Raw genomic sequence first — 14004 nt, 5'->3', positions numbered from 1 at the left:
CTTGTGGGTGAAGCAGGGAAGAGAGAAAGGGGAAGGAAATGGGGGCAGATAATTAAGGAATGACAGTGCAAATGATATGCTCATGGGAAAAAAAAAGGCATAAAAGAAAAATGCTCTCTGTAGACTTTTCCAAGACAAAACAGGGTCTGTCCTCATGGGGGAATAACTGCCAACTGACCCTCAACCTCTGAAGAACACGAGAGTGTTCTCTAAAGCCATGAACTTGCTTTTACACTTGGTATCAGCTGTGCGAGCGCGATGCCGGTATCGCCACCTTTTCATCACCCAGTAATCACAGCAGGATTCCAGGAGGAAGTGCAGTGGGAGTCTCAGGTCTTCAAGTTCTTCTTATTTTGTTGATTCCTATAAGAGATTTGCAAGTCCCTGTGCTGGATTCACACTGGAAAAGAATGCAGCAACACATACTGGAGCCACTCCAAGAATTATTGCTGTGCTGAGGCAGCCTGTGAAGTTTGACTGAAGAAAATTGACCCAAGAAGAAATAGAGCAGACCTAAAAAGGAAGATGGAGGGAGAAGGGAATTGCTCCAGGCACCAGCACATCCCAGTTCCTGCCTACTGCTAGGAAGGTGCTGCAGCAGTTCCTGTCTCCTGTGAGCAGCTCATGCAGGACAGCAGAGTCTGGGGCTGAGCAGCTGGGTAGGGTTAGTGAGCAGCACATTTGGAAAGCTTCTCTGCAGCAGGCACGGGGACCAGGCTCACTGCCACTTGTAGATCTTCACCGTCTTCTCAGTCAGAGTAGCCAGGAAGTGGGTTTGGTTCACTTCCAAGGGGCAGATATCCAGGACAGGCAGGTCAGCCTGCAGCTTCTGCAGCAAGGAGCCACTGCCAGCATCCCATAGCTGTGGGACAGACAAGGTCAGACTGCAGGATCCTCCCCTCCCACCCAAACCAGAGCTTGCTCTCTCTACAGAAAAGACTTTCCTCAAGTTACTTACAGACCTTCTCTCTACTTTTACACCCTGGTCTCTAACAGACTCCCAGCAGCGTGCCACCCTGACTGCCCTCTCCTCTGACCCTGACTCATGAGCTCTCACACAGCCTGTGGTCCATCCTCTGCATCCAAACTATTTTTTTCATGTAAAGGGCACCCTCTCCCTGTCATTCCCAAAGAGCCTGTGCCCATCCCTCATCACACGTACCACATCAGCTGTCCCACTGAGCCCCCGTTACACCAGTTAGTGTCCAGTTGTGTCAGCATGCCCAACTGCATTCCTCAGGTGGGCAACAGGAGCTCGCTGCCTGCGTTCCTCCCGATGGACATGGACCACAGGCCTTGGCCAACGTTGGGTGACTCAAGTTATCACAAAATTACATCTGCTACAGCACAACACACCAACCTGCACAGGGTAACGTGCGTGACAAGACAATTCCCACCTAAACACACTCGATGCTGTGACACTGATAGGGCTTTTCTCCTAAAAACTGCAATAAAACCCTTCACCACACGGAAAGGAACGAGAGGTACCAGGGCAGAATTAGATGCCTCATCGCCAGCACACACGAAGACGCTGCCGTCCTCCTCCGGGCTCTGGAAAATGGCATTCTTGGTCAGCAACTTGCAGGTGGGGCCCACACTGAAAGTCTGAACCGGGTTAGAAGAACACACCACGTCTTCAGAGGCCTCTGTCAGCGGGCTGCAAGTCAGCTCCATCACCACACAACGCACACACGGGTTATTCTTACCTGCGTGGTAGAAATAAGAAGGTAACTTTTGGAAAATTTAATTGCAGACAAGTTTGAGCTGTAGGAACACAAACAAGCTGCCCCCTTTTGCCTTCGCCCCATTCTTATGTACGTGCAGACGCTCGCTGCTCTGGCTCTTTCCCTGTGCCCTCAGCACCAGAGCTGCTGTTGACCCCATCAAGGGAACGAAGAGCGCGTTGCAGACGGACACCGTTACGTACTGGGCCTGTACGTCGCGAGGCAGTGCCGTGTGCTGATCTCTGTCTGGATATCGATGCATCCTCCTGGTTCCAGTGGCAGGTGATGAGGTCGGTAGGAATTGGCAGCTTTCTGTTCCCAAAAGCAGGCTCCTTCCAAGTTCCCAGCTAATATTCCACCGTAAGGCAGTGATGCTGAGGCCATCCGGGGCAGGTAGGACAGCGACACCATGGGGCACCTGAAAATGGGATTGGCAAGAGTCAGTGCTGCCAGCCTCACCGCTTCCCAGCTCCAGTCACTGCAAAGAAAGGGCCTAAGCAGGCTACAAACTGTCTCTCGAGCAAAGAACCCCAATGGGTTTGTCAAGAATAAATGAAATTCAACTTAACTACTGAGCCTTATGTTTTAAAGAATCACAGAATCATAGAATGTTGGGGATTGGAAGGGACCTCAAAAGATCATCCAGTCCAACCCCCCTGCCAGAGCAGGAACCTAAACGAAATTACACAGGAAGGCGTCCAGGCAGGTTTTGAATGTCTCCAGAGAAGGAGACTCCACAACCTAAAGAAGCATGAGACAGCACAGATCTGATGTGTGTAAATCAGCATTTGGCTCCCTGAGTAGAAGAGGTGGAAGTGACAGCGTCTCACACCTCTTTGTAATTTGTCCTTTCCAAATTAAATATTAAACCCAACTCCAAGACAAAGTCAGTTCTCCTGTTTAGGCTGCACCTGTGGGTCCATTTCTGACCACTGTGTGCCTTAAAAAGATGCAGAGGCCAAGCACTTGTCCTAAGTTAAACATAGACCATGAAACCTGAGGAGAAACTTCTCCCATCTGTGCTAAATCTGAATTTTTGAACAAGATTCACATAAAAACCAATTTAAAATACTGCAATTGCTGTATGATTTATGGAAGAAGCTATGTTTAGCTTAATGTATATTAGTGAATTTCAGAGGAATGAAAAATCCTTCTGCCATACCTGGACCTCTGAGGGACTAGTTCCTGGACGTGAGAGTTCGTGTCTCTCAAATCATATATCATGATGGAGCCATTGACCAATCCCGCATAGATGTAGTTTGTGTCATCGAGACACCAGCAGCAGCTCCAGACAGGACGGCCAGCGTTGTAGGTCTGCACCACAGTATTTGTTGCCAAGCTGCAGAAGAAAAGCAAAGTGTTGGCCCCTTGCACAAGCATCAACCGATGAGAAAACAGCATAATTAAGGTCAGCAAATCTAGCTTTTTAAATTCTTTAGACAGAAGCATCTCTCTTTAGACTCATTTCTGAATTAACTCCTCCTTTACTCCAGACATGAATGCGGACAATCTAGACAGAATAATCACTTGGATATTGTCAAGAGATTTCTAATTCTTCCAGGCCAATGCTTCCTTTTCTGGATTGATCTTTGGAGACTGGGAAAGGAAGTCTCAGAGCAGGGTTCTCAGCTGCTTTACTGGAAAGGGAAAGCTAAGTTCCTTTTCTGGAAACAATTAGAAGTGACACAAGTGTAATTCCGTAATACCGCACATTCTTGAGATCACAGGGCTCATCTCTTCAGATTACATCTCTCATTAATTATTTCCTTCTTTTTACACAAGAGGAAGAGTGTTTGTGCCTCAGAAGAATCATATTTAAGCAAGAGCAAGACTGTGAGTGAGGTAAAGACAGTTAAAAGCCCATTTATAGCGTTAATTCTTTAGCAAGTAAATTTGTGGAAGGAAGAAGAGGGAAGTACACAGAAGGGCACAGCCCAGGGTAGCAGATGAAGCTGGTGTCAGATTAGGATGTATTTGCAAAGGGCAGCGTTGTCAACACAAGCTCAGCACACTGAGAACGGTGTGAGACAGAAGACAGCATGTATCAAAGTAACTCTGGATATCCTCTACAACACATGGGTTTCTCCTTGGGAAGGTGATTACACTCAGAACTCCAGAGAAGCAAGTAATTGCTCCCAGGTAAGTATAGGGAGAACCACCACAAAGACAAAGCTGGCTGGGGAAAACTAATGGGGAGTATGATATCAAACAGCGACTGGTTGAAAACAACAGGAGAAAAAAAAACCCAACACCAAAGCTTTGGGGTTATTTTAAAGACTTCCAAGCCAGAGCAGGAGACTTCAGAACATCTTTGATAATTCCTTTTGGTAGGATGACAAAGAAATCAGTAACTAGAGAAGGCAGATCATCAAAGGGGGATTTTTATTTCAGAGGGAGACTGAAAGACGCTATGAAGATGCTGCTGAAGCAAGCACTTAACTCCAAGACATTCTGGGATCAAGCCCAAAAGCACGAGGATCTCAAGTTCTGATGCAGCCAACCAGGCAGATATGGGAGTCAAGTGTCTGAGCAGATACTGCGACAAGAAGCTGCTCTCCAAGTTAAACCATGAAAAGAATATTGACTTCATCGCCTGGAAATCTGACACACTGACTTTCGCATCAGAGACAGACAGTTTTGTTTACTTTTAAATGGTCCAGCAAACATTTCAACAAGGTAACAGGAAAGCAACATTCTTTAAATTGTTTTTGCAGGATTAAGTTCTCTTCATTGCTTCACTGGTGGGAAAGAATTGGGTGGGAAAAAATCAGTCATAAAACAGAGACACATATCCTGCCCAACCCTACAGCAACTGATGGACAGATGTGCATAAAGATCTAACTGTAACTCAGTGAGAATCAGTCAGCCACCCAAGTTCTGAAGCACCTTAAGCTTCAGATTGAAGAGCAGCACAGAGTATCAAGAGAATACACTCGTAGGCTGTAAATTCCAACAGGACTGGACACATTTTTCTCTCAGCATCTGCATAATTAGTCTCCAACCTGCTGCTTTAAGTCTCTGCTAGCTCTAGAGAACCTCTGTTCCTCTAGCAAATGCTCAACAATGCCGTCTACACACCCATATCCCAGATGAATTCTGTGCTCTGCAAGAAGTTTAGTCAGAAAAGCCAACAGTAGTGCAGGGGAGAATCTCCATACCCCTTGTTTCTGTTTTAGGCCATACAAGTTCTCATGCTCCACACTTCCCTGCAGTAATGGAAAACCAAGCAGGCAGTAAATTTCACATCTATATATTAATGTTCTCAACATAACTTGGCCAATCCGTGCTGAATTACTTGTTGGGAGGTTCTCCTCCTCCTCTACTCTGCCCTGGTGAGGCCACATCTGGAAACCTGTGTCCAGTTCTGGGCTCCCCAGTTCAAGAGGGACAGGGAACTTCTGGAGAGAGTCCAGCAGAGGTCACAGAGATGATGAGGGGCTGGAGCATCTCCCGTGTGAGGAGAGGCTGAGAGAGCTGGGACTGTTCAGCCTGGAGAAGAGCAGCCTGAGAGGGGATCTGATCAATGTCTATAAATATCTGAAATGTGGGGGCCAAACGGATGGGGCCGGGCTCTTTTCAGCAGTGCCCAGTGACAGGACAGGGGGCAATGGGCACAAACTGGAACACCCAAAGTTCCAGACAAACCTCAGGAAAAACTTCTGTACTGTGAGGGTGCCAGAGCCCTGGGACAGGCTGTCCAGAGAGGGTGTGGAGTCTCCATCTCTGGAGATGTTTAAACCCACCTGGACACTTTCCTGTGCAACCTGCTCTGGGTGAACCTGATTGACTGGATGATCTCCTGAGGTCCCTTCCAACCCCACCATTCTGTGATTGTTTTCCACCAAATTCTCTGCAGGAAAAGTATCAGAGACAGGTACCTCCATACAACCTCCACCTAAAGGATCTGAAAGCAAGAACAAGCCTTTCCCTCTGTTAGTTCCCACATTCAGGAAGAATATACACAGACCTGATCTCATCTCAGCAGCATTGTTTGGAAAGCAGAATAGTAAGCACTAAAAGACATTTAGAGGGGGACAGAAGAGAATCCAGTCTCTCACACACTGGGACAGGTTGCTCCCCACAGCAGGACTCACCTGGTAAGTTTGAGGGTGTTGTCCAGAGCAGCAGAGAGGAGCAAACCATCCGCTCGACTGCCGAAAGCCAGGCCCCGAATCTGTTTACTATGGATGGGGATGTACTGGCTGCTCTTCAGATTGGCCACGCTCATCATCTTAACACCACAACCTGTCACAGAGGACGGATAAAGCAGGTTATCCTGAGGCAGTGCACGTGGAGAACTAGCAAGTCTATGCCAGAACTGCAGTGTCTGAACTGAAACCTGTGGTGGGATAAACATGGAAAAATCGTTTGCTGTTCTGGATAAGAAGTGCCACAAATCATTCTTCAGTTCAAATGGCACCAGGGATAAATCCTTAGGGATCCCAGCCAGCAAGAGCAAACTCAGTATCAGTGTTCCAATTCTTGTTACAAGAGCCTGCTGCTCTTTAGCCAGTTTATTCGAAGACATTCTTTCCTAGATAAAAACACACACAGTAGGATTACATGGCTGTTTAAGAGAATGAGTGTCACTGCAAAGAATGCTCACAGGTGACCTTAACCTGTGTGCTACAAGAGTCACCACAAAGCCTCCATTCACAGATTCATTCCCTGGCTCCAAAACCCAGATAAATAAGGTCAGCTGAATGCAGAAAACACTTTTGTTATGACTAGATAAGGCATATTAATCTCCAAACCATTAAGCAAATAAAGGTAGTTTCATCGTTCAGAAAGCATTTAAGTACTTTGCAAACAAACTCTCTCAGACTCCTAATGCTACATCTATGTCATTGCAAAAGCAGGTTGGCAGCGGCCCAGACGTCAGGCCAATTGCCCCAGGACATAACAGTGCGATGGAAACGGGGCTGCCCATGGCTTCTTGGCTCCCTGTTTCCTCACTGGGGAACAGAGCTCCTAGCATTTGTATCAAAAGTTTTTTTGCTTTCAGTTCTTCCTTTTTTGTTTTTTTGTTTTGTTGTGATTTTTTTTAAAGAATATTGACAGATCAGCTGCGTGTAGATCAATCCACCTACAATCTGGGGAGCGTTTTTTACTCAAGCACAGGAAGCTTCTCCACATGGCCTAGTGCACTGGCCCCTTGTTCTTGTCAGAAAACCCACCTTTGCAAGGAGCACCAGACACACCTTTTACCTTCTCGTGAATGTGGCACTTGAGCAGAAGAGCCAGAGACCCTCTGCTAGGATTCTGCTGTAGAAGCGATGGGGAAACAGGTTGCCCAAGGAACTTGTGGATGCCCCCTCCCTGGAAGTGTTGAAGGCCAGGTTGGATGAGGCTTTGAGCAACCTGGTCTAGTGGAAGGTGTCCCTGCTGATGGCAGGGGGGTTGGGACTGGATGAGCTTTAAGGTCCCTTCCAACCCAAACCATTCTATGATTCTATGATAAACGAGCCACCTTGCCAGGCAGCAGTTACCAATGCAGGGGCCAGGTGAACTACAGGGAATCTTACGAGCATTCCCAGTTTACAAGGCACAGGCAAAGGTCAAGCAAGAGAAGGGAGTGGGTAGAAAACACATTAAACTTTCACATATGACCCCTCCAAATCTTGACTTGCTTAATTACCAGGAATAAAAGTAGACTGTGGAGAAGGTTGTGATACCACGAGACAACTCAGCGAGTCACAGTATGCCATCACTCTGCAGTTCCCAGTCTGAGACACCACAAAAACCTTCTCCAGGTGGTACTTGCGCTGGCTTTGGCTGGAGGGAAGGCTGCCTGGCAGGCAGGCACGGGAGCTGCCAGCTTGCTGAGAAGCACTCACGTTGTGCTGGGCCACCAGAGCCTTCAGCTCCTGCAAAGAAAAAGACCCAAAGAGCTTTAATGCGTCACTGGTGATGTAACGTACTGTGCTATCTGTTCCAGGTGTTCCAACTGTACTTGTTTTCAGATAAAGAGGGAGAATATGGTCCAGTTTCCACATTGTTCCTGAAATGCTGGATTTCCAAGTCCACTGACTGTGAGAATGAGCAACAAAAGCATTCAAAAGGCTAGGCAAGTTCTGGCAGAACGTACTCAGTCTGTTATTATATGTATTAGACCCTGTGAGAGAGAGGACTCTTGGGCAACACATAAAAGCCAGTAACAATTATTACCAGATCAATGCTGTTTAGAAAAGAATAAACTGCCAAGTATTACATGCAGCTAAACCACAAGAGAAAGTCAATTAGAACCATTTTCCAGAATTTCCAGAATACCCCATAAAAAAAAAAATAAAAGGCCAAGTTTCAACACCGAGGGCGTTGCAGGAAACGAGGCAGTCTACTTAATGGAGATGACCCTCTTCTTGTAAGCCCTGGACAGCAAATTCCAGGAACAATACAACTCTCAAGAGTTCCAGCCCTGTTTTCCCACCACCTCCTCCCTCCTCTTCCTCCACCTCAAGCAATGAGAATGCTCAAGGATGCTCAGCAGAGACATGGCCAAGGATGCTGCCATCAGCAGCAAGGTATTCCTAGAATTCCTCTTTCCATAGAGATCATCAGGAGTGAGGTGGGTAGGTGAGCAGTGGCACTGGCACAGTGTGAGTCAACTAAAAATGCCCCCCCTAAAAAAGCACATTGATGAACTTGTAATCCAAGGGCAAAAGCAGACAGCAGAGACCCTCAGGGACACTACAGGGAGTGTATATATTAAGAAAATTGCTACTTCCTTTCTGTTGTCTGAGCAACATAGATTAATGCTTCAAATACTATGATATTTTTAAACAATTAAGGGCTGCAAGAGTGATACTATGGATTTACTAGCAGATTGTAAGCTAGCTTCAATATTGAACCAGCCACTACCACTTACCTCATGTGCAAGCAAAGGCAGCAGTTCTCAAGGAGGCAAGATCAAAGATCAAGCTCTACATTAATTGTTACCATCAAGACCTATAACTTTTGGAAACTGCTCAAGCAGAGAGCAATTCTGATATTTTACAGAGGTCTGATCTGCTTTGCATTAAGCTCAATGCAAATTCTCCAAAGGAATAAAAATAATAGTAAATTAAAAAAAAAAAACAAAAAAACAAAGCTGAAGAGTCAAGCTGATCCCATTAGAAGAAGCAAACCCGGGGAGGAAGAAGAGGTGTGGGAGGTGCCAGCATGCTTATGATGGAAGCTGTAGCTTCAGGCTTAGAGTAAGCAGTCAATGAAAGCACTGGAAACTTAGAAGAAAGTGACTTTTAATCAAAAACTTAATAAACTCATTATTTCTAAAAGGCAGGAGGATACCACCACCAAAGATCAAAAGAGATTAAAAATATTTATTGCTCTGGGGAGTTTACAAAACTCTCCTTGTCACCTGCACTCACCATTCAACTTTTACTCAAGTTATTAAAAAGGAAACCAGGCAATTAAAGCCACAGGGACTGTTGGTACATTTAAACACAAAGGACAAACCCAGCAGAATCAGGAAGCCTTACTGGAGACACATTAGCAAGGTGATTAAAAACAGTGCACTGCAGAACAAATTCCACTAATTGTGCTCAAAAGAGGACTCTTTTGGTAGTGTAAGCCTGGACCTTCCTTTAAGATGCTCTGCAGAGTTTTCCTGATGCCTGGTGTTGGCTAAGAGCCTCGACAGCACGCTGGTCCCTCTGCACACGCTATGACTGCCTCCTAGATTTCAGCCTGAATGAGCACAGATGCACAGCTTGGAGAAAAAAAAGAGGATACATAGCAGAAGTCTTCCTGAGGAGTATGGATGAGAAGTAGGAGCAAGAGAGCACAATGAATTGGAAAGGAAAACCACCAGCTACAACAAATTGGGAACAGTTTTCTTTAATTTAGAACAGTTTTCTTTTGAGTCTAAGGTTACAGTCTTAACAGCTGATAGGAAGCTTTAAAGACAAAAGCAGTTATCAGATGAGCGTTACTCTCTGGCTGTGCTCCCACAGACCTCTTACAGCAGCCACACTCGCTGTCTTGCACTACACAGCCCCAGCCTTGCATTGAATAAAGATAAACACGTGACTCTACAACCTCAAGCTGCAGCATTACAGGCATGCCACCTTCCTTTGCTTCAGGTCCAAATTCAAAGGAACACACAGCATTTTTAATCAGCTCTAAAGGAACAGCTGAATGAAATATCAGCTTTTACTTCTTCTAGATCTTCCTCAGACATCAACTGGAGGTGATCAGAAGGGTTAAAAGATTTTTAGGCAATAAAACCATTAGCCTAAATTTTTTCTAAACGTGTTAGATTCACAAATTTATTGATATTTTGCCATCCAGTTCTTTTTGGGTGCTCTGAAAATCCTATATCAATAAAGCTTTTCCAATACTTTGAGCAATACAAACTGACCTGTGCAAGGCTCAGGATTACACTTGCTTTCTTCCCCCCAGCAGCATGCAATCCCCTGTCATTTCCCTGCCAGCCCTTCCTTTAGTGCTCCAAACAGAGCTACTGTTTCCCACTGGCAAAAATAAATCTTCTACCTGAGTTGATCAGCAGCATTTACGTCAGGAGCCAGAGATGGTTTGCTATCATTAACTAACTGTTATTGAAAACTTTGTCAGATTCAGGAGGAGTCCTGCAATACCTCACATCTGATTCCTCCATTCTTCGTTCTCACAAAGGAAAAACTTGAGGCAAAAGTAAGGTTTTGGTAGCACTGCTTCCAAAATGCAAGTCTGAACCTGCCACGCAGCGTGGAGCATATAGCTCAGCACAGCCACACACTGCAGGTTTACCCAGAGAAACAGACTGGGGAAGGAGAGTCTTCTCTAGAAGAAGAGAGAAACAAGACTGGTGAAGAAGGCAGAGTCTTCTTCCAGAAGTTGTAGTTAGTTACCTACCCTCTCTCCCCTCAAGTTCCTTTCTCTCGTATATTTTCATACAGCTTAAAGACTTAAAAACCATCCCTTCTCTAGCCTCAATCATCTGAAATACTTCAGAGTACAAGCAACAAGATTGTTAATGGACAAAGAGCAGGGAAAAATGCACACAAACCCAAAAAAAAGGTTGTAACTAGTGATGAGGCACAACTCTCAAGCGCGTTAGCAACAAAAAGGGGTTCACACAGTAACTTTTGGGAGGGAAAGCGACGGCATTTGCTTTCCGTGAGACCTCAGACACCGAGGTCTGTATGCAAGCAATGAACATCAGAACTGTTCCACTGAAGTTCTGTGCAACTGAACTTTGCCGTATGGAACGTCCCTCCCAGCGTACAGACATTTCACACATTTCTTTTGGGATCCCACAGCACTTTGTGTTCTATATTGATTTACAGCTTTGTCTTCCAATGAAACACGTTTGCTTGTGCCATCAGTAACGTTGCTTGCTGAAAGGACCAGGGCAACAGACTCATGATGCAACAAGGCAAATTCAGCTGAGATTTTAGGACAAAAAAATTCCCAGTGAGGATGGTCAAACAACGGTATGTCCGGAGAAGCCGTGAGATCTTCTTGGATACACTCAACACCTGGTGTGACAGTGCCCTGAGCCACCCAACCCAGTGCTGAAGTCACCCAACTAGGGTCCCTTCCAACCTAAACGATTCTATACAAGTAATTGCTTTTGTAAATAACCTCATAAGACAAGGAACTCGTTAGGCATCCGCTCAAAATAGAATCAAATAACTTAGAGACTTACTCCAGACTTCTTGCTGATTTTCTCCTCCCCAAATTGTTTTACTTTCAATTTATTCATAGTATAAACAAGCACCTTAAAATTGCTTCCAGCATTCACATGAACCACCACAGGACAGTGATGAATGCAGTATAAATTCTGAAACAGAGCTTAAAGAACACAGGGTACTTCATCTTTATCACAGGCGACTTCAATTCAGTTAGACTGGATACTCTATCATTTAACACCAGAAGAATTGCAGGGACACATTATGGACCTGCAGTTTTAATCTCACTCACGTTTTCTTGAAGCCAAAGTTTAAAATAGACTAATTTTCTTATTAGCTCTGATGAGCATACAGCTTAATGCAGGAATTTAGGCAAGTCGTTTATAAAGCCTTATCTTACATCACACAGCAAGATTTCAGCAGAGAGGATGTTGCTTCATGTCCAGACATGAATAGCCAGAGCTATTAAAAAAATCCAGAAGTAGAGAAAAGCAAAAAAATTAAATGAGTTACTAGACAGTGAGAGATTAGATACCATCTACTCCATCCAACAAAAAAGTAGGAACCTGGCAGTGAAGCAGGCTGCTGGAAAGCCTCGTGCTGGTGCAACATGCCAGATAATTCACAGTTGAAAGCACCAAAATCCACAATTTATAGGACTCCTGCAAAAGCAGCTGTGATGGGTTACAAACCAGCGCAGTACTGCAGAAAGCAGAAAGCAAACAGTCATTTATTGTCAGTAATTTGCACTCTAAGGGGACAGAGGTGCCTCTCAGCAGCTGTTCAGCCCATGCACACAGCCTGCCCCATTGACAGGCCACGGCTCCTGGTACCAGAAGGTGCTTAAGTAGATCGTTGACTGATGTTCTCCAAAAAATTAGGGGGTTTTTATTGTTTACTTTTGTTTTTCCAAAGAGCCAGACTTCTTCACAAACTACTTCTCCAAGGCTCTTGACTAACTAGGGATAATAGGTCTCATGACAGGTTTAATATAGAGATTTTTCAAAGCTTATTTAGATGCAGCTGAGAGAAAGATAAGGAGTGAGTTTGGTGCTGCATTACCAGGCCCTACCAAGTACCACAAAACCTGAGGAGGAACCTGCAACATCAGCAGCTAAAAAACTCTACGTTAAGCCATACCTGGAACTTTGATTAAGTCTTAGAAGCATAAAAAATCCTCCCAAAACCAAAACAAAACAAAAAAACCATCCAAGGGTCAGTGTTATGCAGTACACATGCATATGCCAAACTGGGACGTTTAGGATATTCCTGATGACTCACCAATTGAGTTTACTAAATCATAGAATCATGGGATGGTTTGGGTTGAAGGGACCTTTCAAGGTCATCCAGTCCAACCCCCTGCAGTGAGCAGGGACATCTTCAACCAGATCAGGTCACTCAGAGCCCCATCCAACCTGACCTGGAATGTTTCCTGGGATGGGGCTTCTACCACCTCTCTGGGCGACCTGGGCCAGGGCTCACCCCCCTCAGTGTAAAATATTTCTTCCTTCTATCTAGTCTGAATCTCTCCTCTTTTAGTTTAAAACCATTTCCCCTTGTCCCATCGCTCCAGGCCCTGCTAAAAAGTCTGTCCCCATCTTTCTTCTAGGCCCCCTTCAAGTACTGAAAGGCAGCAATAAGGTCTCCCTGGAGCCTTCTCTTCTCCAGGCTGAAAAGCCCCAACTCTCTCAGCCTGTCCTCACAGCAGAGCTGCTCCAGCCCTCTGATGATTTTTGCAGCCTCCTCTGGACCTGCTTCAACAGGTTCATGTCTCATACTGAGGACTCCCGAATGGGACACAGCACTGCAGGTGGGGTCTCACCAGAGCGGAGCAGAGGGGCAGAATCCCCTCCCTCGACCTGCTGCCCACGCTGCTCTGGGTGCAGCCCAGGACACAGTTGGCTTTCTGGGCTGCAAGTCCACATTGCCAGCTCATGTCCAGCTTTTCGTCCCCCAGTACCCCCAAGTCCTTGTCTGCAGAGCTGCTCTCAATCCCTTCATCCCCAGTCTGCATTGATACTGGGGGTTGCCCCAACCCAAGTGCAGGACCTTGCACTTGGCCTTGCTGAACTTCATAAGGTTCACACAGGGCCACTTCTCGAGCTTATTAATCCATTAATCAATCTTGCTGCTTACTAAAACTGGAAGCCTGTTTTCTCTCATCTAAGGGAACATGCAGAAGACAGGTTGAAGAGAAAGGGAATCCTCTGTATATGAGGAGCATGAGACTCACCTGGACTTGCTTGCGGAGTTTGCTGCATTCATCCGTCAAAACCTGCAACTGGAGACGGCTCTGTGCAGACTCCAGCTCCGCCTGTCTCCGCAACATTTGCTCCTTTTCTAAAGAGCTGGAGAAACAAAAGAAAAGCAATCCTTAGGACTAGGTATTATCTGGGATGCTTCTATGGGCTGTTGACTCCTATCCCCACACTTTCATCCCAACACAAGTCCTACCCAGGTAAAATCAAAAGAAACCAAGTCTGATACCACACTCATCCAGTACACCCAGCTGGAGATGTTCTCGGGTATGCAATCGTACTGAATGACTCGCTCAAGTATTGTTCCATAGAAACAACAGCCCTTCTCCTCACCCTCTCCAAATGTGCTAAATTAGTAGAGTGAAAGAGAAATCAGTTGGTTTTTTTTCC

General features: G+C 45.6%; 1 protein-coding gene across 1 annotated transcript in view; it reads right to left on the bottom strand.

The window, feature by feature from the left end:
* Positions 1-627: 627 nt before the first annotated feature.
* Positions 628-14004, bottom strand: part of RFWD3 (ring finger and WD repeat domain 3) — a gene marked incomplete at its 5' end in the record, with an annotated part of 18018 nt that continues 4641 nt past the window's right edge. Inside the window, 7 exons of the mRNA XM_010174575.1 lie at positions 628-862; positions 1489-1706; positions 1928-2142; positions 2887-3063; positions 5819-5969; positions 7363-7591; positions 13590-13704. Of these exons, the coding sequence (XP_010172877.1) occupies positions 719-862; positions 1489-1706; positions 1928-2142; positions 2887-3063; positions 5819-5969; positions 7363-7591; positions 13590-13704 (1249 nt within the window). The remainder of the gene's footprint in view (positions 863-1488; positions 1707-1927; positions 2143-2886; positions 3064-5818; positions 5970-7362; positions 7592-13589; positions 13705-14004) is intronic.

The sequence above is a fragment of the Antrostomus carolinensis genome, unplaced genomic scaffold, assembly GCF_000700745.2.
Source record: "Antrostomus carolinensis isolate BGI_N321 unplaced genomic scaffold, ASM70074v2 scaffold21070, whole genome shotgun sequence".
NCBI classification, from domain to species: Eukaryota; Metazoa; Chordata; class Aves; order Caprimulgiformes; family Caprimulgidae; genus Antrostomus; species Antrostomus carolinensis.
Note: the sequence above shows the minus strand (reverse complement) of the source record. Positions and strands in the feature narration are given on the sequence as shown.